Below are 25,071 nucleotides of genomic sequence, written 5' to 3'. Positions count from 1 at the left end.
ACCCCTCAGGACAACGCCACCGGGTGCTCCCAGTTGCATGCCTTAAACTTGTCCATTTCTTCCTTATCCCACCTCATTCTGCTTGTTTTTATTTTTACCTCCCCCAACAAGTTTCTAAATGGCTCCCTTATACATCTCTGGTTCTCATTTGTACATGCTGCATCTCTTGGCGGCATTCTATTGTCTCCGCCACACTTGGTCCTGCCCTGTCCCATTTTCTTTTTTGTTAGAGAGCCCAGAAGCTACATTTGGCTCCTGGCATGTCTAAATAATGCACTTTTGTGCACTTTTTATAATTTAAAACAAATTATTTTTGCAAAGCAGGTGTCCGACATCTTTCTATGGTCAATGGAAATGTGAATTTTAAATGCCTTCTCTGTATCCAGGTCATCTACAGATCAAGGGGCCAGATGTACGACCATTGTGATTTGTTACTCGCAAACAGCGACATCACAATGTACAACAGAGTCTGAGACAATGTTAGCAATTCCTAACAGGGTCACAATTTGCATGCCTTATGCATAATAATGAGGCGCTTGCAATTTGCGACCCCATTACGTATGGCTAGCCCTCCCAGGTATGGTGGCCTGCTGGGCTCAGCAGACCTCCGTGTCTGGGACTGATTTTAAATAAAGCAGTTTTTTGTAATGCAGCCCGAAAACCTGACGCATTTAAAAAAAGAAAAATTAGATGTTTTTGTTTCTTTTTTTAGGGCAGGTAGTGGTCCCCTGGGACCACTGCCTGCCCCATACAAATATTTCCCCTGCATTCACAAAGGGGAAGGGGACCCCTGGGAACCCCTTCCCAATTGAGAGTGCTTTACCACCCTTCTGAGAAGGGTGGCACACTGCGACTGTTTTGCGACCGCAATTGCGGTCACAAAACAGTCTTACATAGGGTTCTGACTCGCTATTAGGAAGGGACGCCCATGGAATGCCTCTTCCTAATAGCGAGTAGCTAATCCTATTTAGCGGGTTGCGACTTACTAAATAGGGTTAGTACATGGCCCATTTGTATTTTACACATGCAAAAGGGTCGCAAACCCGTTTGCGCATGCAAAATAGGGTCATACATCTGTCCCAAGGTGCCTGTGTTTTGCGAGCCATGCTAAAGACATTACACATGCCCTAAATGTTTGTAAAGAGGGCCTCAGCCAACATTGTGTGCTTAGCTTTCATGAAGAGAGGTAGAAACTGGATTTTGTTTGATGAGAAAATCATAGTTATAATCTCAGGATCCACATTAATGAGTGAAATGTGCTGGTAGTCTTTGTCAACAATTGGTCTTTATTTTGCATTAAGATATGCCAGGTATCTCTATTATGAAAGCCAATTTAATTTTGAGAAAGTTCCTGAGAAATTCTAGAGACACATTTCTAAAGTAAATTTTGTATAACCATTAAATGTCAGAAAGCATGTTACTCAACCGTTTAGCATCAATTTTAGTCCTATCAGCTCTATTAAGGAGCGGTAGAAAGGGGCTTTTTCCTGGATGTCACAATTCTTGAAAACACTTGATTTCTTTTTATCGCTTCTCTGACTGCAGATATATTGATTCATATGTATTTGATACAGATTTCTGTATTGTTTTTCGGAGAGTCACCTTCCAGTCCACAGTATGCAGCAGGATTACAATAGCTGGACATGAGTAGAAAGACCCAAACTAAATAAAAGGAGTAAACTCTTTTGAATACTCTTTAGTTGTTGCCTACTCTGCATCATATTTTCAGCTGTTTATCAGCCTGAAGCACTCACTTTTCAGGGATTTTATGAACCACAGAGGATTAGAATCTGCCCTCAAGCTAAACACTAGAGTATTCCAAAGTGTGTAGCATAGGGACCTGCCTTTCTGTTATAATATTTTTAACCCTTGTTGTATCGGATTAGAGGAGGCAGTAGCTGGAGTTTTAAAAGGGTGCCAGTTTCAAAAAGTATCTAAGATGACATTGCATAATGAAGGTGTTCTATTACCGAGACTTTGGTAATCTCTACTCGGCACTGGGTTAATAGAAGCTGGAGGATGTTCTAATTAATACATGGAAATCTGGAAAGTGATACTCTTTCCCACTTAGCTTATCTGAGCAGCAAAGATACAATCTTCATTGGAGGTGATGTGGCCAGAGGCATTGTCTTGCTTAACTGTTATTCAAATAGGTAGGATGTGAGCGCAGTTCCATCTAGCACTATGATCTTAGTTTTGGCTCGGCTGAACGAGTGGAGGCAGACTTGCTTTCATCGGTGGGTGTCGTGAAGGCCTTTGGTGATCTTTGTCTTGCTGTCCATTCATTCTCCAGGTGAATGTGAATCTGGGTATTGCCTATATCATACATACATTTGGAAGTGCACTTGTAATTGCTGCAGCACATCATTTAACGCCAGCGGGGAACATCACTTATAACGCAACTTTTACCACGCAGTGCTTTTACATCGCAGCTTTTACAACCAAAACCATTACAACGCATTGCGCTGGGGGGCGCTCTAGGATAGGGAATATATTTAATTTACTATCCAACACCTTCCCTACTATCCACGGGGACTGGAGTTGGAATAGTAAATTAAATAAATCACTATCCAGCGCCCCAAAGCACTATGAGTTGTAATGGTATGCGTTGTAAAACTCGCGTTGTAAAAGCATGCGATGTAAAAGCATGCGTTGTAATGTCGTACATCCAACGCCAGCATGTAGATATTGATCAATGGTGGTGACAGAGAGCTTTCTTTTAGCACTCCCAATGCCACTTTATGGATGGTTGGTGAGGAATGAATGAATATATTTTATGTCAATGATTATTCTTTTTAGCTTATGGGGAGGACATCATGGTCCACAGTATCATAAGCGCTTAGAGAGTAATGTTTATTAGGAGAGCTTGCTTCTCTTCATCATGGTGCTAAGGATATTTTTTGTGTTGTTCTAAAACCGGACTATTGATCATGAGGGAGCTTTTGTTCCAAACAACCTAGCAGTTGCCTTTTTGCTTCTCTTTCCAGGTTTTTACTGATATTTTATTGATTAGTTGGTAGTTCCCCTAGATTTGTGGTTCTGCTTACAGTCTCTTCAAATTGTCAGTGAGGCGTACATTTTTTAATTGTCTGGTACAAATGCTCTTTACAAGGGATGTATTGACGAAGTTTGTTATTCTGCTTGACTCTGAAAGGATGTGAGAAGGGAAATGGAGACTGATGTATGTTTTTTTGTTGACGGAGTTACCAATAAGGGAGGAAGAACCAAAGTTGCATAGAAAGACTCAGACAATGTGTGCATGTGTCTGTGACGAAGGGACATCAGGGGGGGCGCTTGTACACCCTGTGAAACACAGGAGTTATCCATTCATTCAGGAGCAACATCACTTGCTTCTGAGTAGGCATTTGAAGATGACCTGGAAGGGGCAATTGGGCACAAAGAAAAGGTAAGTAATTCGGGTCGTCTGCAAAGGTGCATCAGCAGAGTGTGCATTGCATATTGATTGGAGAAGCGGACAGCCGAGTGTGGATGGGTGAAAACCAACTGCCTTGATTCGATTTTGCAGAAGTGAATACTCTTTTCGGATCAGATGTAGGATCTATTTACCCAAAGTGAGTACGATCTATAGTTGAAGGGTGCGCTCAACCTGATGGTGGCAAACACTGAGAAAATCAATACAGGCACTCTCTTGCTCCTGACTAAGTGTCCTTTTAGGTAAAGACAATAACACATTGGCCCCTAAAGCTTTCCGTCTGCAAACTCCTTTAAATGAAAATTGGCTCTTCATGGAGTTTGGTGGCCCTCGGAAATGATAAGTGGCCCTGTGACTTTCCTACCTCTGAAAGAAAGAACATTCAAAGTGCTATGCATAAAACCTATTTCAGTGAATATTTCACTGTTGAATCTAAATCGTTTACATTTCTTTTTCAGCGTTTTACAGGAAACCAGATTGCAAAGATGTTCAAGCAGAAACCTGATGTCTATGCACAAACCGAGGTCAGTCTTGCCATTTATTAAAAACTAAATTACTTATGCCATTAAATGTAATCATTGAATAACTTAATTTTTACATACTACTAAAACTCAACCAATACCTTGTTAAAGGTCAGGCCGTAAATTTAGATCCATGGGCAAACAAAAGTTTGCACAGGAGTTTGAAGCTTGATTTGTGCAATAATTATTACACCTTTGCAGCTTTTCCCTGACATATTTAACAGGATAAAATCTGGAAGAAAATGCACTGGAAAGAGGCAAAACATGCAGAGTTGATGCGCTAAATTTTGCATCTGCATGTTGTATCTCATGCTTGGGGCAGAAATTCATAAACAGCCTCTTGATATACCGCCGTAAAAGAATTGTTGTCTAGAGATTTTTATTTTTTATTTCTTTTTTTGTATCATTAGTGAAGTAATTTAGCTTGGGATGACATTGCTAATCTGTGCTAAACTGGGCGGACATGATGAGCAAAGAAATTATGCATTTAACCCAGATCTCTTGACTGGGGAAATGTTTGATTTGCTCTGCATTCCGTCCATCATCTGTGTGTCTTTTGCTTCCTCGCCTTAAGTGCACCGGGTATGCCAAGATGTCGGTCCCTGCTCACTCTGCCACTGGATTCAAGCAAGCCTGGCTGATGACCCAAAACTGGTCCCGGGATGGTTGTTTCCAGTCCAGGGAGGACCTGGCTTGGCAGTTCGGGCACGACTGTTCCCATGAGGCACAGGGCCAAGACTGATTATGATTCAAACACATAAACATGAGCAAAGCAGGTTGTAGCTGTGAATTTTTATGTCTTGACAGAGTGTTGCTAACTACAAAATCTGAAGACTCCTTCAACAAAGAAAAATGTGTCATATGCCAAACTAATCCTAAAGAAAAGCTAACATTAACTCCAGCTGGACCCAAGAGAGTTTGAGAGGCTGCAGAAATATGGCAAGACGAAGTTAGCAAAAGATTTCAACTGATTGGTGAAGAGGATCAAATATGTTATCATTGTAACAACAAGTGCTACAAAAAATTACAGAAACCAGTGGATCACAACAAGAATCCGAGCCTTCCAAGAAAGCGATGACAACCAAACCCAATGCACATCCACTTAGAAGATCAAAGGCCACCCATCGTCCACCTCCAGCAACTGATCAATAAGCGTTGGATCTTCAATGTGTTATCTGTGGTTTAGCTAGAACAAGAGCCAAAGGAATTGATTAAAGAACAAACTACAGAATATGTGAGTTTCAAAGGGCAAAATGTGTTTTTATCTGCAGCTAGTTTCTTCCAAGATGAAGTGTGCAGCCTAGTAGCTGATCTAAACACGGAGGTGAATGTATTTGCAGCAGATTTGTATGCCCACACGAAGGACCGTACAGTCAAAAATAAAAATGTATAATGAGCTCTCAGCAGCAACGTAACTGCCAGCCTTCATTAAGTTCGAACTCTTTGAAAAAGCAATTGAAGTTTTAAAGCCACTCTTGAGTGCTGGCTACGGGTTCACACTCTGTGAGATCAGAGAAATAATGGTCAACATTGCTAAAACTGTACTGATCCATAATAATAAAATTAAGGTATTTTTGGGGAGAATGTACAATGATAGAATCCGTTTTTGTCAGTTTAACAAAAAGAACGAGCCACTTATAGTATTATTAGCTGGTTTGACTCCTGAAGTTCTTGCTACCAAAATAAGATCAAATGGTGCAGTAAAATCAACAGGAGTCATTTTAAGAAATGTGCTGAAAGATTTAGATTTTGGACCTAATGACAAATTTTGTGATGCTCCAGAGCTCCACAATTCATGGACGTCAACAAGAATGCCTGATGTCGGAACTGTTGGGAGGCAAGATGGCCGCCGTAGCTCTGTAGAGAGAAGTCGCATTTTCTCTCTCTCCTATCCTAGGATGTGGAAGGACTGGTGAATCCAGGGATGTGGGATCTGGTTAACCTGGTATACCGTGGCATGGCAGAAGCACTTAACCCAGACTGGCTGAAGGGGTTCTCGACAAAGAAGGTGAAAGGCTGGCTTAGGTGTTGGAAAAGTGTAATAAGCAGCATGAAAGTACCCTTCAAGATGTCCCAAAGAACCAAGGCGGACAGAGATAAACCAGCAACCGCAGGGCCGATCAAAGGCTCAGCCGCTGCAGTAAGAGAGGGGGCAGTTCCAAAAGCTTTGTCCTTGAAAAAACAAACGGAACTTTCTAATCGGTCTTCGAAGAATGCATTAACCAAGAAACCCGAAAAACAGGAGAAAAAGACCGAAGCGAGACCTGAGACCCGATCGGCAGTGATTAAAACTGCAAAAGAATTGTCAATGGATTTGAATGGAAAGACTCTGCGTGCACAAACGGGGATCACAAAAGACCAGATGCGGCAGGCAACCTTACCGGAGTCTTTCATCTCGAAAGCGCCCCTAGCAGTCCCGCAGATAGTTCTTCAGCTGGTCGAGTCCCATCAGGACGAAATGACGATCGGGAAGGCAGTGGCACCGCTGACGGATTCTGGAGCCCAGAGAGACAGAAGGGAGCTGAACGCGGAAGCTGAGTCAGCGGCAGTAGACCGCGAGGACGCAAGCGTCGAAGGTTTGGTTGCTGGGCAACCACTGAGCACTGCAGGAGCCGGCTTGCTGCGACCGGAGCAGAACGCAGAAGCCGCGAAGGTGAGCAAGGGGGCCGGAAAGAATATCGGCTACAATGACAATGCCACAGATCAGTTAGAAAAGCACAATAACATGCAGATGTTAGACGCCCTACTATCGGTGGAGATAGGGCCGCATAGCAAACCTATGCAGTGTGACGAACCGAGATGGGGTAGCACTCAGAGCCTAACGGAGCAGCAAGGGTTACAGTCTGATCAGGACATTGGCAAAAACAGCAAAAATATAGATAGAAATACGAGGGGAGGCTCCCCTGAATTCTTTTCAGTTTACGAGGGTTCAGATACTACAGATGTTAGTGAACAGGAATCTGAAGAGGAGGGGAGTTGCACTGAACAGACTTCTGATTCAGATACAAGTAAGGGCTCCAGGGAATTAGAGACTAAAAAGAAAAGGAGAGTTGGTGGTAAAAAAAGAAATGGAAGAGGATCAAGGAGTAGCATGAGCAAGAAATTATCATGGGACTATTCTGCTACCTCAGAGACCTATCAGGAGAATGTGCAGGAAGAAGGGGAAAAGGATGGGAGGCAGAAACCTCCAAACGTAACTCTTGAAATGCTGTTTGGGACTCTGAAACAGATGCAGACTGAGGCAAGAGTGGAAAGTCGAAGGGCAAAAAGAGACACAAAAAAACTTCAAGCTTCGTTAAGAAGAGTAAGTAGAAAGCAGGAAGAGGTGGAGGAAAGAGTTTCGCAAGTTGAGGAAAGGACAAGCAGGGTGGAAGACGAGGTGACAGATTGGCAGACTTTCAAAGCGGATCAAGAGAAGGTGGTGGAAGACCTCCAATGGAAGCTAGAAAGTTTTGAAAATCGCCAAAGGAGAAACAATGTGAGACTTTTGGGACTGGAGGAAGGAAAGGAGGGGCAGGACCCCAGAGGATATGTGGTTAAGATCTTGGAAGAGGCTTTTCCAGAGTCAAAATGGCACTGGGATGTTGAAGTGCAGAGAGCCCATAGGTATCCGCTGTTCATTAAGAAAAACCGGGGGGGGGCATGAGAATGAGCGTCCAAGAGCAATGCTGGTTTTCCTAGGTAATTTTTTAGCAAGGCAGGAAATAATTGATAAGGCTAGGCCTGATTCAAGAAAGACAGTTGACGGTAATACTTTTTTCTCTAGGCCAGACTTCTGCCACGTTACCGTGGAATGAAGGTGGAAGTTAAGGCAGATGATAGGGCCCTTCCAAAAACAAGGAGCGGAAGCTTATTTGTTGTTCCCGTCAAGGTTGAAAGTAATCAGGAAAGGTTATACCAGAATGTTTACGTCTGAGATAAAAGCAGCGGAATACTTAGCAGAAATCACGGAACTTGACAAAAGAAAGGAGAGTAGAACCAGAACCAGAACTCCACCGAGGTCCCCTGTGAGATCCTCACCAAAGACCCCGTAAGATGGTAATTTTAAGCAAATGTATTTAGCATTGCCGGACAGAGGTGAGAACAGGACATGATAGGAGAGAGTAGCGATTCTGCAGACTACAGGGGCTACACATAGGCCAGGATTGGCCTATTTGCCTGTAGCAAGGGGGGGGGGGGTTCTTGAAGGGAGGGGGGTAAGGGGGGGTGAGGGGAGGGTGGTGGGGGGGGAGACAAACATGCTGGTTTTGGGCACAAACATGGTGAAGGTAAAATAGTTAAAAAAGATGCATGGAGTAAGGTATGCAATAGAAGACCAAGAAAAAATATGGGGAAGAAAACAAGGAAAATCACTAAATGTTCCTGGTATAGGTGTATACAAGAAGTAGGAAAAACTATGAATTATAATGACCTGTAGAATAGTTTCAATAAACATTTGCGGACTTAATGAGTTAAATAAGAGGTTAAAAACTGCTTCTTTGTTAAAATCGCTAAAACCTGATTTAGTGTGCCTTCAGGAAACACACATTGAGGGTACCAAGGCTTATTTATTTGATCAACTGGGCTTCAATGTTTTAGCAAAAACCAATCAGAATACAAAGACGAGAGGGGTGGTGATTCTGGGCAAGAGACAGGATACACTGGTTAAGAGGAAACTGGAGGATCAATGGGGCAGATGGGTTATGGCAGAACTAGTGTTTAGGGGAGAAACTTTTACGCTTGTTTCGGTCTATGGTTCTACTGGAGATGATCCAGATATTTTTGAATTTCTAGACGCGGAACTCGCGCAATGGCCGGAGCCCATAAGCTTATGTGGTGATCTGAATATTCATGATGCAGATAGTAGTTTTTTAGATCCTGATAGGAAATATATGGGGAGAAAAAGAAGAACTTACAGAGCTTTAGCAGATATGGCAAGGAATAACTCGTTAGAAGATCCATGGTTAAATTTCCATCCGAACTTGGATGGGAGTACTTTCTTCTCAGCTCCTCATCAAACACTGGTCAGGCTGGACTATTTTTTAATCACGAGAGGTCTGATAGATAGTGCAAGGATTGTAAGAGAACCAAGGATCATATCAGATCACAGCCCGTTAGTGTTAACTGCAATACTTGGGCAAAGGAGAATTAAAGAACTGAGGCAATGGACTTTTGACAGAATGCTCCTCCAGGATCAAACTTATAGGGAGAGAATGAGTGAATGGATTAAGGAATTTTGGGAGATCAGTAGAGGTACTTCTACATCAGGGACTGTGTGGGATGCTTTTAAAGCCGGAATAAGAGGAGAAACTTTGAGTTATGTTATCAGTGCTCAAAGAAGGGAGAAGGAAAAAGCGGAGAGAGATAACAAACTAATTAGAGATGCAGAGGAAGAACTTATGAGGGCTATACACACACATTCTCCAATTGAACAGATATTATTGAAGATAGTCGCCCTCAAAGCAGAGGTTATGGATGGGATGGCAAAAAAGACCGTTGAGACGTATGTAGCCAATAAAGAGAAGGCGTATGAACTTAGCGAAAGAGTTGGTCACATATTGGCTGTGCGAGCTAGGCAAAAGAGATGGGATGGCTGATATTAAGGAGATCAAAAACGGTCAGGGAGTTAAGGTTAAGGATGCTGAGCAGATTAGAGAGGTTTTCAGACAGTTTTACACAGAGCTTTATATATCAGATGGGTATGAAAGAGAGGAGGACATAGGGGCATATTTGAGGGAGATGGAGCCTTCGGTACTGGCAGAGGCAGACAGAAAAGAGCTGGAAGAGAAATTTAAGGTGGATGAACTGGCTGAGGCTTTGAGGGAGTTGCCGTCCGGGAAGGCTGCTGGTCCGGACCAGATTCCGATAGAATTTTATAAAGTCTTCCAACCCTCCTTACTAGCAGAAATGTTTAATGTGATGTTGCTAGTGCAAATGGGTGAGTCTGTTCCACAATCCTGGGGAGGCGCAGATATTATTGTTATTCCAAAAAAGGGCAAACCCGTAGATGTTCCGGGCTCCTATCGACCCATTACTTTAATGAACGCCGATGTTAAGGTGTTCTCCAAAATCTTGGCAAAAAGGCTATCTAGGATAATTGAATCCTTGGTTATTTCTTCCCAGCATGGATTTATTCCAGGTAAGGGAACAACCCAACATACTAGGCAAGTAATCACGGCATTTGATGTAGCAAGCATCCTGGAAGACCCAATGGCAGCGGTGTTTCTCGATGCCGAAAAAGCATTCGATAGGGTCTCATGGAGATATTTATGGGATGCTTTCAGGTGGCACGGGATAGGACCAGGATTTATAAAGGCTCTGCAGACTTTATATATCAACCCGACGGCTAAGATAAGAGTCAATAGAGGTTACTCGGCAGCAGTTAATATCCAGAGAGGCACAAGGCAGGGCTGTCCCTCCTCTCCCCTGCTTTTTGCTCTATATCTTGACCCCTATATACGAAAGTTGGAAAGTAATCAGCAGATACCACCGTTAGTTCTCAATGGTTGTAGACTTAAATCATTAGCTTATGCGGATGACGTCGCCATCCTGACCGCAGAACCTACAGTTGCCATTAGGGCAATTGAAGTTGAAGCTGAGAGGTTTGGTCAGTTTTCAGGATACAGTTTGAACATCACTAAAACTCAGATAGTTAAAAATCAATGGGTAATTTGTAATGATGCTAGAGTGACGGATATGGCAACTTATCTAGGGGTACAAATAACAGCAGAAATAGGTAAGATTGTGGAAAAGAACATGGATCCCTTGATAGCACAAATGAAAAAAGATCTGGAAAAAATGAACAATCTACACCTGACATTAGTTGGCTGTACAAACATCATCAAAATGATGATTTTACCCAAATTTTTGTATGTGTTCAGGGCGGTACCTTTGTTGTTTGAAGCCAGTTGGTTTAATGGTATAGAGACTATATGTAACAGGTTTATATGGGCACACGGCAAGACCCGGAGGGCCTATAGGCACATGACACTCCCCAGAGAAAAAGGGGGATGGGGTGCACCAGATTTTCGCTTATATTATATGGCTACCGTTCTGCAATATATTCAAGGTCTTATTGGAGGCAATACTGATGATGTAAGAATGCATAAGATGTCTACAGAGATTTATGCTGTCGCACTAGGGGTAAATGCTCACAATTGTTTCTTAAAATGTACAGATTATAGCTACTTTAAGAGAACTAAGTTTAAAACTGTTAAGGCGGCAGTCACAGTGTGGAATGCATTCTTAAAGAAAGTCAAGGTGGGGAGGTACAATAGGTATGTCTCATTAATTAACAATAGGTCACTCCCTGAGGAAATTGTTGCAGATCATACAATGACAGAGTGGGCTTTAAGGGGGATTACGCAAATAGGAGATCTATTTTCACAGGATGGTTTTAAGCAATTTTCAGAGTTAAGAGACGCATATGGCATACATAATAGGGGATTTTTTAAATATTTACAGGTTAGAAGTTTCCTTAAAAACAAAGTTGGAGGCCCAGCAGGTTTTAATAAAATAGAAATAATGGAGAAAATAAAGCTGATGGGGGATTGCTCTATCAAGTCCTTTTACGCAGCACTGGTGAAAGAAAAGCAAGATGATTTAGATAAATTCAGTAAGAAATGGGTGGACAAATTAGGAGTTGAAAGTAATTTGTTTTATGATTCTTTGAATTTAGGATGTACAATATTATGTGCTGCCCCGTTGCAGTCTCAGCATTATAAAACACTATATTTTTTGTACTTTACGCCTGCAATGATCGCAAAATGGGGGGGATTACAGGAATTAACTGTCCCAGATGCAATGCTCTGGAAGCAGATAGTGTACATATTTTCGCAACATGTCCCCAATTACAAACATTGATTAAGGAGATTGAGGGGTTTTTGGCAAGATCACTGGGGATTGTGATATCCCTCACACCAGCTTGGATCATGTTAGGTGTGACTGAAGGGGAGCAGGATCAATATGCTGAATTTCTGTTTGTAATAATGGCTGTTTACAGACTAACAATAGCTAGGGCTTGGCTAGATAAAAACCCTCCGAAATTGCAATTCTGGCTGGCAAATACTCTGTATGCATACAATATAGAGGAAAAAATGTATGCACGAAAGGGGAGGAGTGGAAGACGACTGGGGAGAAGAATTTGGGAGCCACTATGCAAATGGAAAGAGGTGCAAAGAAGGAACAACTAGGTGTAGGGTTGGGAAGATGTTGTCTCTACTGTTATTGTTTTTTTTTTTTTTTTTTGTTTAGTTGAATGTATTATTGGTAGGGTAGTACTCAAGGATGGAGTTTAAACAATATAATGTATAAAGTATTGTAATGGATAAAATGTGATGCATGTAAAGCTCATAATACTTTGTTATGGTGAATAAAAAAAAAATAAAAAAAAAAAAGAAAAGAATGCCTGATGTTGTCTTAACATTTCTTACACCGTTGTTTAATATCAGCAAAGCTAAACTGTTACAAACTAAAGTTATTGAGTTCAAAACAGAAGCCGGCAACATTAATAATGGCTTTGAATATATAGTCGAAGAAGTGGAAGACAATCCCATGAACGGACAGGCTTATGCTGTTTTTACCAAATCATGTTTTATGAATTACATCATGACAAAAAGAAAACTCCCCTACGCATGATGACTGCCTACTTAATCTATGACAAGTGCAAAAGTAGAGAGCTAATCACTTCAATGAATATGATTGGTGTATCAACACGTTATAATGACATAGTATGGAGCAGGACCTTGTTAGCAGCTCATGCTATAAAATCTTGTGAATTCGAAAGCACACCTCTTCCCTGTCACTTTACCAGGAAAGGATTTACAATTGCTGCTTTTGATGATTTTGGTTTTGAAGACGGCGCGTCTTTATCTGAAATATCCAGCACACATGATCCTTTTTAAAGACGGTACCAATGAAGTAGCTTGTGGAAAAAAGTGGTGTCACCTGTAGGCATAAATAAACATAGCTGCAAACCTATAACCCAACTACCTTGCCAACGTATGCAAAATCACTATAAGCCATCAACACGTCATAGTCTACCAGAAAGTTTCTAAGTACCTGATGACATGAATCTTTTTCTACCTGACGCTGCGGTCCGCGAAGCTGATTTAACTGAATTGATCATATCGCTTAATCGGAGTAGAACGAAGGATGTAGAAAAGCCAGTTCCTCTGTGGGCTGGAGTTCATGCTCGAATCTCCCACAATACCTTCCCACTGAAGAAGGTTGGGTTTTTACCAGTAACACCATCTCCAGTCACAAACTGTACAACAGAATACACAGCATTAAAATATTTCCAAATTGTGCATGCTCAGCTTGAAGACCAGCCTATCCTGCAAATGTTCAGCGATTAAGGTGTTTTCCTATTGTAGCTGGCATTTCTATGAGCAATCTAGTAGGGTTTGGTGATATTTATCCAATTATGAGTATTTTTCCACATGATAAAAGTTGTGTTGTGGTGTGCTGGAAGTTATCTAAGTGGATGTTGCATAGACGATGCATTTATTGAGGCTGAATTCTTTGGAAGGAAAACTGTCCAGTCAGAATTGATTGGAACTCCTTAAGTTCATTCATGTCAAGTTATGCTCATCATATCTGAGGATATAGAAACATTGTGTTGGAATGCTTTCTGGAACAATAATGACAAATTAGGATTTGCATATCTTCTCTCAGAAATTAGCAAGGCACAGGATGTACTTCATTCAAAAGACATAATGCAAAGCCTGACAGAGTTCTATACACTCAGTTCAAAATCAGAAAACCAAGCTCGTAGAGTTTTTCAAAAAATGTGAAGACAACTCAGAACTTCCCAACTTCTGGAGAAATGTTTTACACATGATAGCTCTAGTGAAAAACTTTGTACATGCTGATCGGGAAACTGATTGGGAGCTGCATGTGAAGACTGTGGAGTCACTGATTACTGTGTTTTGCTAATTTGATTATGAATAAATTACATGAGATACGGGTCCTGATATTTGGAAAGAGTGAAGAAGCTTGAGGTGGAAAAACCATATCTCTATAGAAAATTAATTCAAAGACATTTTGTGGTGAAAGACAGAGAGGGAACGTTCAATTCTGTGGCTCCAAATATGAAATTGGAACAGACGATCCAGAGATCACAGAAAAGTTCCAAGGGAATTGTTGGTCAGACAGATAAAAGAGAATATGTTGCTCAATTGCAGCTAGTTTATAATGAAGTCCTTTCTTTTTTTTGAAAACACATTTTAATATGTCAATAAGTCATGTTCAATACAGTGCTCCTAAAAACAGGAAATATCTGCCACATCAAGCATTGCAAGTCATTGACTTTGACAGATGATTTCTATAATTTTATCAACAGTATCAAAAATACAATATAACAGAAACATCATAACCCCCCCCCCATTGCACCCGCACACAGCTACACTTCGGTTATCGCCACAAATCCCATCTTCAGCAACACCGGGCCTCCATTACATTTCCAGTCCCCTACTCTAGTATCCATGAATCAGGGCAGATATAGATGCATACACTAGGTGTTTTGTGTCTAGTTCCAGGCCCCGGTAGTCTGTCCATCGTTTCCAAATTTTAGGGTGTTTTTGCGGGCAGCCACTAGCCTAAAAAATCGGTATCTCCAACCCCATGCTAAAATCCAACCCATTCTTCCATGCCGAAAGCGAGGGGGGGGGCGCCGCCTTCCACAGCCTTGCTATTTGTCTCTTCCATGTAGTCTTTTCTATTTGCAATATTTTCAGAGTGATGACAGGTCCAAAATGAATGGACCATCATAAAACTGTTCCTTACCATGAACTTGCGGTAAAGAGAGAGGACACCCTCCTTCATTTCTAGCGGCAGCAAGGAAAACCCCTTAGACATGACTCAGCCTGTGTGACAACACAAATTCGTGACCAAACAATATGTGAATAACAATATAAAGACACATCTACTGGATGTCCTGGAACATGGACTGAATCTATACACAGAACTGAAGCAGGAGAGATTTTCATTGAAAGAGAAAACGCTGTTTGACATAATCATTAAAGCTAAACTACAACGCTTTAAATTTTCACCTGAAGAATTTCAATTTGAAAGGGTGTCCTTATTGAAAACTGCTGTTGTTGTGGAATATGTTTCACAAATTTTCAATGGCCAAGAATTCATCCATGCAAATCTTCGGAGAGCTTGTTCAGACTGTTCTACAGATATCGAAGTCAGTGTGCACCTTGCAAGAACTGCATATTGTCTTTAACAGTTATCTTGAACTGTCTGCCAAAGAATGTGAGAGAATCAGATGAAGGTGTATAAGTGGAACAATTGACCTTGCCTTCAGAAACATTCGACACCTATACCTGTGCAACTTGATAATTCTGGTCATCAACATCGAACAAGATGAACTTGGAGATGTTATCTCGCTAAAACATTGCTGATGCTTCAGTAAACCCAGAATTTCCAATTATTGCAAGTGCACTGATTGTCAATGAGGAGTTGGTGCCTGCAGAGATATATTCAAAAGGTACGGGCCATTTTGTTAAGAACTTAACAACAAATTGGAGGAAGCTAACCTTCGTGTTACGCCACATGTTGAGTGGACTATTCGAAATGGCTCCAATCGAGTCATTGTACTGTTCAAATAATGTTATAATTGTGCTACTTTGATTTGTTGCAATGTTCATACGTCAAGGATTGTCAGAATTATGGATACGTTATGAGACAGGCAAGAAAAGACACTTAATCCTGCTTCATATTCTGTTCAAGAACCTTCACGCAGAGATGCCCAATGTTCTTATCAAGGCACATATTTTTACAAGTTATGACACTATGAGCAACATTGGAACAAAGCTTGGAGCTTTAACTACTGAACCTGTGAAGTTTCTAAAAGGAAAAATACCTTGTGCATGTGTGGAAAACAAGTTTTAACTGTCACACATTTGACTATCTTGAGGGCAGTGAGTTCAAGAGATCAGTCCCGCTAAGTGACCTTCCACCGGCGTCAAATTCTGTGTGTGGACACATTAAAAGAGCGTTCTACTTGATCAGAAGATGTGTAAATGTTTTAGATCATGCATATGTAGAGAAAGATTGGTGTGAATTTAGTTTTGACACCAAAATGAAATATATAGGTCTCATGGTTCCTGAAACACATCTGCCATTTTTAAAAATGTTGTCCAGAAAAATCTGGCCTGCATCAGCAATGTCTACCCATGCTAAATTACTTCTCTAATGATCCAAAAACACAAATAAAAAACTTAAAATCTCAGTCCAGCATTTTTTTACAGGGGTATATCAGGGGGCCGGGATTAAGATGTAACGTATGGAGTACACACCCAACCTTGGGATTATGCAGTAAATAGTCAAAGAGTTCTAAACAGCATGTAACAGCTTCTGGGTCTTCCCAGTGCTGGAAGCACTAGTGGTTTGCAAAGTTGCAGAGGTTTTTTTGCAATCTTCTCAAAGGATCATGGAAAACATCTGCAGCTTCATGAAGTTTGTGGAGTTTTTTGCTTTGGGACAAAAAAAACTTTATGTTTCTGTAACTTCTAACTGTTTCATGCTGTAAATATGGTCCTGCAGGTACATGTTTTGCAGGAAACAGTTAGACCTAGTCTGATCTACCACTGCATCCCATTTAGGTGCAAACTCCCTTTTGTGACTGAAACAGGATTTCAAGCCTGGCACGAATTGCACTTGACACAGGGGCTTACTCCCGCCGTTTGCAGCAAGAAAATCGTGATGCAAATTTTAGGTGCAAAGTGCATTAGCACTTTGCACATTCCAGAAGTGGAGCGTTCATATGCAATTGTAATTAAATTCCATGGTGCAGGTGTCTGTCTTATAGTCCTAAGCAAATTGTACATCAGTGGCGCCTGGTAGGAAATGGTAGAAGAGGGTGGGGTTAGAAAGAAATAAAATAAAAAAAGGAGGCCTACCTGCTGGTCGCTAGCAGCCGCTTCTCCTCTGTTCTTCCTGTTTTGCTTGCTCCTGGCAGCACCCAGGCCCCCTTAGCCAATCACAACACTGCTGTTACCAGCATGACAGCAGGACTGTGATTTGTCTTTCTGGCCTAGTTCAGTGCTCATACAGGAAGTGGGAGACTGTGCAGTACAGGCTGCAATGCAGTCAGATAGAGAACATGGTAAGTGCGCATGGCGGTTTGGCTGGCCCAAGAAGGCCGGCCAAACAATCAAGCGCACTTATGGTGCACCAACTACTCTTCCTTACTCTGAGGCGAGCCCAGCCCACCCCACCATAACCAGGCCCCATACAAAATAAAATGATAATAACATTCTGTTATAATCATTTTATTTTTACTTTGCACTGCTCAGAGAGCAGTGGGGTGACGTTCGAGCCGGCTCTGTGTACATCCACCAATGACTGCGTCCAGTAGTAGTGATAATTATTGTGTATGAAGTTTGCTATTAGGATTGCGGTTAATATTCATGGACCTAACATTCATTTCCCTTCATGTCCATTGTATTAAGCAAAGCTCTCCCAATTGTAATCATGCAGAGTTAAATCCCACGCACTTTTTCAAGTTTAGAGGGATGACGCAAATATTCAAGTGGAGTGAATGCCACTTAGCATAGCTTGGTTGCCTGTCTGCATTCTGTTAAGTGAAAGCAATCTTGCTATGTGGAAAAAATATATATTTAAGGGCAAAGGAAAACTGGGAAGAACAGGATGAAAAACAAAATTAAATCATCGTAGTGCATCTGTGTTACTTAATTTCTCATCCAATAACAACATAGTCTTTGGCATGTGTACTCCTGTTAACCTCCTTGGTTTACATCCATATCTCAAAATCATAAATGTCCTGTTGGTTCTCTGCCAACAAAAGATCATTTATTCCATCTAAGAGGACAATTCAACTCTACTGTGTTTCTGGAATGCCTTACCACATCCACGAACACTACTGATAGCTACTGCATGAGAAATATTCCCCAGCACCTCTCTTTCCAAATGCCAAGTCCTTGATTATACCAATAATAACGAGCACACAATAGTTGTTAAGGAACTGACTGGCTTATACTTTCTTTAACCGCATGCGTGCGGGCGGAATTCCGCTCGCACGCTGAGATATGCGAAAGCGCATGTTACGTGACGAGCTGGGCTCGTCATCAGCGTAGCAGGAGGCTACCTCATGACGAGCCCAGCTCGTCATCAGCGTCGAAGGGGTTAATGGATTCTCCCCTTATGACAAGAATGTCAAGTTTGTCCCCCAAACACTATTTAGTCTGCCCAGACAATTACCAACCTCACTTCTTTAACACCAGGCATATCTGTTACCGTTTATAAACAAGAAGTAGTGCAAAATGCTCTTGTTCTGAACCTCTCCAACTGGTTACTCACCATACTCCTCTCTTTGACTTTGTACTGCCAATCTTCATCTCATTGCACTTACTGGATTCCATTGTGCATCCTCTAGGTTTAGACTGTTCGAGTTACTTGGTCCTTTTCTAGAGATTACCCTCCCTTACCATCTTAGAACTTTCTTCTCCCTCCTGAACTGAAATGTGACCTCAGGTCCTACCTACTCCACAAAGAAACTCAGCCCATGATAACCCGCTCACCCTCCATCAACACCCAAGATATTAAACATAATTGTATATTGTTTCCCTGTGTGTGCTTAAATGTCTTTAAATTTTAATGTCTGTGTGTGAATCCCAGTCTCCACAGGCCTTCCACCACTGTCCATATGCACCACTTCCATTTATAACCTGTGCCCTGCGCTTCTATTAGTTAGGCTATTGTTTCCCTTCAACAAATACAAATTAGAAACTTCTGACCTTAATCTGTAAAGCTGTTCATGGCTAGTCAACCTCTTTTTTCCTACTTCCCCGATTAATCCCTGCAAATTTTCCTTCTATCAACCCTCCATTCTAATCACTCCCATACCCCCATGTGCTTCTCCCAGGTTCTTCCTCTGCAGACTCTTATTTTGGAATGTAGTTTTCACTATGCTGTGCCCTTCCCACCTCACATTCAAGACAGCTCTGAAGGCCCACTTCCTCAAGCTAATAACCTAACCTGAATGAATATCGCTGTTCAAGGGACCAGTGCCTTAATTGGTCCGCCACAGCTACCATGATTTCAATGTGCAGAATATATTATATAGCGTTGGTGTGTTTGTTGGCTATAGACTGCCATCTCACACAACAATAACTATTCATTCATCCACTTTATGTGTTTACATTCAAACTGTTACTGCTCCTAAGGCATGAATACTCTTAAATAAATAAATAAAATAGAGAACCAAATATAAATTAGTCCATTAATGCTACCAGGTTAATGTGCTAACTCCTTCCATGAAATTTTGCTGTGACTGCTTGTATGAGCCCGGCTCACATTACCTAGACCTGGCCTGTTAACACTGTGGGGCTAATTATGATGTTGGGTGGATTTAAGTCCGCCCAACACCATCTCGGTCCTGGGATCGACTGACCTCTGGTCGGCAGTCCCGACCGCCTAATTAGGATGCAACCGAACACTGTTCGGTCGTATTCCTACATTTCCCTATGGGAGCCTGCATTACGGCCGTAAACCGGCCATAATGCATGCTCCCATATGGAAATGGGAGGTGTAGTTCATCCCTGCGCCCTGTGGCAGGCACCTCAAGGTGCCTTCCACAGGGTGCAGGAATCAACAGGGGGGCACATAGATGCCCCCTCGGCCTCCAAACAGAGGCCGTGCATTCAAGGGAGCCCTGCTGGGGGCCCCCCAAACACACTTTCTGACATGGTTTCCATGTCGGACAGGCAGACATGGAAATCATGCCGGAAGCCGTGTATTGTAATCCCAAAGGCGAAAGGCCCGCCCTTTGGGATTACGAGCCGGTTTGACAGGCCGTCGGGCTCCCTGAGTCCTTCGGTAGCCAGCCGGAATGAAAGGCCGGTTTAGTTTCCTACCACCAGTATTGTAATGCGGCTGTTGGAAAGTAAACCGAGGGGCCGATTACGATGCGGTATTGTCAGCTCCTTTTCGGGCTGCATGGTAATCGGCCCCCATATGTTGAAGATGCCTCGCACCCATGAGGTAAATTCAAGAGCATCAGTCTGATGGTATTGACTAAAACGTTTGATTAATTAAACAGGGTTTCTTGATAATTTGTCTGGGTATCTGCGTTCTGTGCCTATTTTAATTTTCATCATTTAAGGGAAACGGAATGTTGTTCCACAATAGATTCTTTATTGTGTTGCACATCTGGACCATTCTTCAAAATGTATACTCATGTTTCAGAATGTAATTTCAATCTTTGTATTGTGCAAGAAATTAGGATGTCCGATGTTTACATGTTAAAATGTAAAGATTGTCTGCATCTAAGAATATTAAAATTGATCTGGTGCATTTCAATAATGTATCTCTTTTCCCTCCTAGAGAATTTCATTAGTCAGTAGCTTTGCAGCTTCCTTGTTTCTTGGCGATTATGCAGATATTGATTATAGTGATGGTAAGTTTATCAAATCTCATGTATCATATGATTTACTCCTTAGTATACATCAACCATACAAAATTACATGGAAAAACCACATTCCACTGTCTTGAAAGAGCTGTGGAAAAGTGAAGGGCGATGGCTCTTGTATCCACAAATGGCCTAAGCAGTTGATACCGACACTTTGTTGTGCAGCATTTGTGATTTCTGTTTTTGCAAATCAATCCTAATCTAGGCTCTTACGGACCCAATGTTGCCCTGAGATAATGTTTCCCTTTAGGTGGGACAGATCGATCTTCATATTATACTATTAGTATCTGAAGTTCCATCTGGAAGCATTCTCTTTGCTCATGTCTCCCATGCTAACACTATTCCTACTTCTTCTAACGTGATGAAAGAGTAGGCCTCTTTTCTATTGTGTTAGATGCTGTTTTCCTATTTCCTATAATCTCCAACTTCTTTTTCTGTGCCATATCACTGACTCTTTATGTTCCTCACAGTAACCCTCACACCCACCCTTCCTAGATAAAAAATCTAGCACTCTCTGCAATGGGCTGGAATTGATTAATCGAGAAAAGAGGAATTGCGTTTAACCAGGATTCTAGGAGCAAGTAAAAACTCTGTGCTGGTTCCCAAGACCTCTTTAATGCATTATATCCATTCCAATCTATCAGATACTACAATTACTCTCTAGAAATCATGTAGTCTAAAATTGCATTAATCTGAAATTCTGGTGTTCCATCTACCAAGATAGAGGGCAGAGGTGTGGTCCCTTTTGAAGATGAAGACTTAACCTTAGAGATATGAGCCACAGGGTATATGCCCCAGCATGAGTGGTACTGAAGCCCCAGAGTTGCTGGACTTACTAAGTGTCCTTACTAGGTCCTAAGTAATGAAATATGAACTTAAGATGGGAACTAGGTACAGTCAGGAAAACAGACTCGCATGATTGCATGTGCATTGATGAGGTGCTGGGAACTGTGCAATCCTGCATATTTCTTATAGTCAGGGTCTGCTTGTTGTCCAAATGCATAGATTCATTGGGGAAAAGCAGATACTGAGGGAACCTGAACAGCAGGAATAGATGATGAAAACATGCTTAGTTGTACAATATACATACAGAAGAATGAAGGCCAGCCTGAAGGACTGAGTACCAGATTATTGTAGGAGAACTCAGCCAAAGGTTACTACCTCATATGATCCTGCTGTTGTAACATCTGGAAATAGCTCACATTTTTTAAGTGACTCATTCAATCTCACAGAGCCCTCCTATCTGTCACTGTCCTACGTACCAGACCATGGAGGTCACAGATCTATTTAATTTTAAAAAAACCTCTGTAAGGTAGTGGTTGTTGCAATTTATTCAGGGATATGATATGGCCCCCCTGGTCCATCCCAGGGAGGGGAATCGGTTCAGGGCCATGCCACATGCTGCAGAACCCCACTGCTCACTGTCAAATGCTGTGTGCGGTGGTGGGGGTCCTCCAACACTGTTTACTGTGTAGGCACTGTGGACAAGCTGTGCACGGCTGAAGGTCGTGCTTAGTGTGGCTTAGCCATCCTGCTGCTGGTTGGTTGGGCCAACCCCTGGGAGTGACCAAACCCAGCAGGTGTTAACTGTCCCATGATAATTTGGGCAGAGGCCGTACACCCAACCCTGCTGCACAAAGTCTAATGTCATATGTTGCGAGGTTGGATACTAGGCTTGTCCAGAAGCAAGGCCATGCGGCCACACTTGATGCGCATAACTGAGTTGGGTGCAGGATCTAGTCACAAGCCAGGTCCTGCGACCAACACCACAGTGCATTACTGAAGGCCGTGTGTAGTGGGGGTTGACTGTCCTGCAGTGGGTTGGGGGCATGGCCTGGCTGCAGGCGGTGTGCATTTGGGGTTGGCCACTCCTGGTGGTTAGTTACTGAGTTTTGTAATTGAAAATAATACCAAATACATATTTTCTACCAGTTTGCGTCAAGTTTGTGACCGAAAAGTGTCACACATTGTTACTAAATCTGACCATCACACTTATATCATCATAAACACAATGGAAAGTGCTGTGTAGGTATTTAGGCCCACATGCATCAACAATGCCATTTGCGATTCCTTATTAGTGAAAAATAAGGATTCGCTAATAAGGAATAGCAAAAGGCTATGCATGAAGAAATTGCTAAAAAAATTGCGATTTCTTAATATTCCTTAATTGCGACTCGCAAATTGCGAGTCGCAATTAAGGAATACCTCCCCATTCATTCCTATGGGAATGAATGGGAAGACATTCTCAATTTGCGATTCGCAATTAGTGAATCGCAAATTGAGAATGCAATTTCAAAGGTGCAGGGGTGTCCAAAGGACACCCTGTTGCACCCCTGAAATTGATCAGTGCACCCCTTAGGGCATGTGTGTGCGCAACATGAAACTTTGAAAAATGCACAAAAGTGCATTTTTTAAAGTTTTAGCAAATTACCATGAAGTTGAACTTCATGCTAATTTGCTACTCCTATTAGCGAAATCGCTAATTTTTTTACTTTGATGCATTGCATTTAAGGAATCCCAATTTGGGATTACTTAAATGCAATCGCAATTCAAAGAATCTCAATTTAGAGATTCCTTAAATTGCGATTTTTGCATTTGGGATGATGCATCCCAAATGCAAAAATACCGGTCGCAAAGGGGCAGATTCTGAGAATCTGCCCGTTTGCGACCGGTTTTCAGCTTGATGCATGTGGCCCTAAGAGTTTAATGTATGATTTTGATGCAAAGCCTTTTGTAATATCATGTATACACAGGGATTTGACTCAAAACATTGCAGCTCCTGAAAAAATATGACAAGCAGAAATGCTTTTATTTCTCTACATATCCCGAACTTTGGATATGTGCTGAATTCTACTGTATACTTACAAGGCTGGAAAAATGTTAAATCATTGCTATTGTAAGAGGAGGGTCCCGTTTCAGTACAAACACATAAGCTTAGCACAATGCACACACTCCTCCACTATGGTACAAGGGTATCTGCATTGGTGCATGGCAGTTAAAAGACCACCAGTAATAGGGGAGAATTTGAATTTGAAAAAATGTATAAAGCGCATAGCTCCTCTATAGAGAGTCTCGGCGCTACAGGTTTGTGGACCAACAAGCTTACGAGGGATGAGAAGCACTAGAAGACAGCATTAAAAAGTCAGGCTTTCGAGCTTTCTTTCAAAGAGCCCTCATCTCTAGTGGCATGGAGATAGAGGGAAAGCTCATTCCAACTAGCCGCTGCTAGTGCCGTAAAAAGGAAGAATGCTTAGATAGATATTTGGAACCCATCTATAGGTAGCTCTATTGGCTAGTACCAGGTCTTTAAACATCACTCTCACCCATGTGGAAGCCAGTGTAACTCCTTCTGATGGACCTGAACAGAAACATTCCTCTGGATGCTCAACAGGAGCTTGGCTGCAACATTCTGCACCAAATGGAGTCTCTTAAGTAGGGACAGAGAGAGCTCTGTATAAATCATTAGCGTGGTCCGCTTGCGATGTTGTCTGGCTGCGTGATGTTGTCTGGCTGCGCCAGAGGAAGGGCTGCATCTACAGCAAGAAGAGGAAGATGAAAAAATAGAGCATTTTGCGCTACATATTACAGGCACACCCTTAAACATTGGCATTTGGAGTAACCAATAAAGTATTTTTTACCAAGGCTGTGGACAATCACCTTAAAACACTTGTGGGAATCAAACGAAATAAAGAAAATATATATTGCATACAAAATATACACATTTTCTAAAAGAAACAGTAGTTCAAAACAGTAAAAAAAAGTTTCAACAAACGTAAAAACACATTAAAAACAATTATTTAAAAGTGTGTAACAAACAACACACCAAAGAAACAAATTATTCAGAGGAAAACTCTGCATACACTCTCCTCTTTACACAACCATGGGTAGGATGATTGCACTGTATAGGGCACACCATCTGGCTGGAGACAAGGCCGGACCGGGCATTAGGAATTTCCACAGGAGGCTAGAATGGCGGGGGGGGGCTAGTTTTCTTAGTGGCGCCCTGCTTTGTAGCAATGTAGAGTGTAAAGATAAATCTGGTGATGAATGAAACTACTAGAAAGAGATTGGAGTTTTGTCTAGTGGAAGTTTTGACTCATCTAAGGCATTGCAGAGGGTTAGTAGGCCTACTGCAAAGAACGTGCACCATGCATATCAAAGGACAATATTTTATTTGAATAGCTCAGTGGGTTATTATTTTGTCACAGAGATTCTTTTGTTGTTATGCAGTTCATAAGTTATAATCATAATCTAGCACAGTGAGCTATGAACTACCATTAAAGACTGCATGGAAACTCCATGGTACAGGTTAGAATGTGTTCTGAGTCTTTCATTATTCTAATGTTCCTAACAAAGGTTTGTTTGAGTAGAAATATATTCTTATTATTAAAGTCAACCCTAACCACTGTGTTATGTTCTGAATCCTGAGTTTGTGCTTCTCCAGACCAAAAATTCTTAAGAAATGCCTACCAGTATGGATGACATGTGAATCCTACATCTTGTAGTCCCCTTTGCCTTATGTAAAATTTTCTATACACTGATTTACATTGGTATGTTTCATTGTCTCTGTGTGCGTATGTGAAGTAAAGTCCTCAAATACGCTACACTGGTATAAGAGGTGCTATAAAACAAATGAAACACATGCGAGGGATTGGTTATGGTTATATGAGAGGCATTGTTCGAGGCTGAGGGAATTATTG

General features: G+C 41.7%; 1 protein-coding gene across 1 annotated transcript in view; it reads left to right on the top strand.

Annotated features, from left to right (window-relative positions):
* XYLB (xylulokinase) overlaps positions 1-25,071 on the top strand; it is a 1,059,043-nt gene that overhangs the window by 151,310 nt on the left and 882,662 nt on the right. The window contains exons 7-8 of the mRNA XM_078664347.1: positions 3,892-3,957; positions 20,287-20,359. Coding sequence (XP_078520473.1) covers positions 3,892-3,957; positions 20,287-20,359 — 139 coding nt within the window. The remainder of the gene's footprint in view (positions 1-3,891; positions 3,958-20,286; positions 20,360-25,071) is intronic.

Source organism: Lissotriton helveticus, chromosome 10, assembly GCF_964261635.1.
Source record: "Lissotriton helveticus chromosome 10, aLisHel1.1, whole genome shotgun sequence".
In the NCBI taxonomy this organism is placed as follows: Eukaryota; Metazoa; Chordata; class Amphibia; order Caudata; family Salamandridae; genus Lissotriton; species Lissotriton helveticus.
This window is presented reverse-complemented; position numbering and strand designations above follow the sequence as displayed.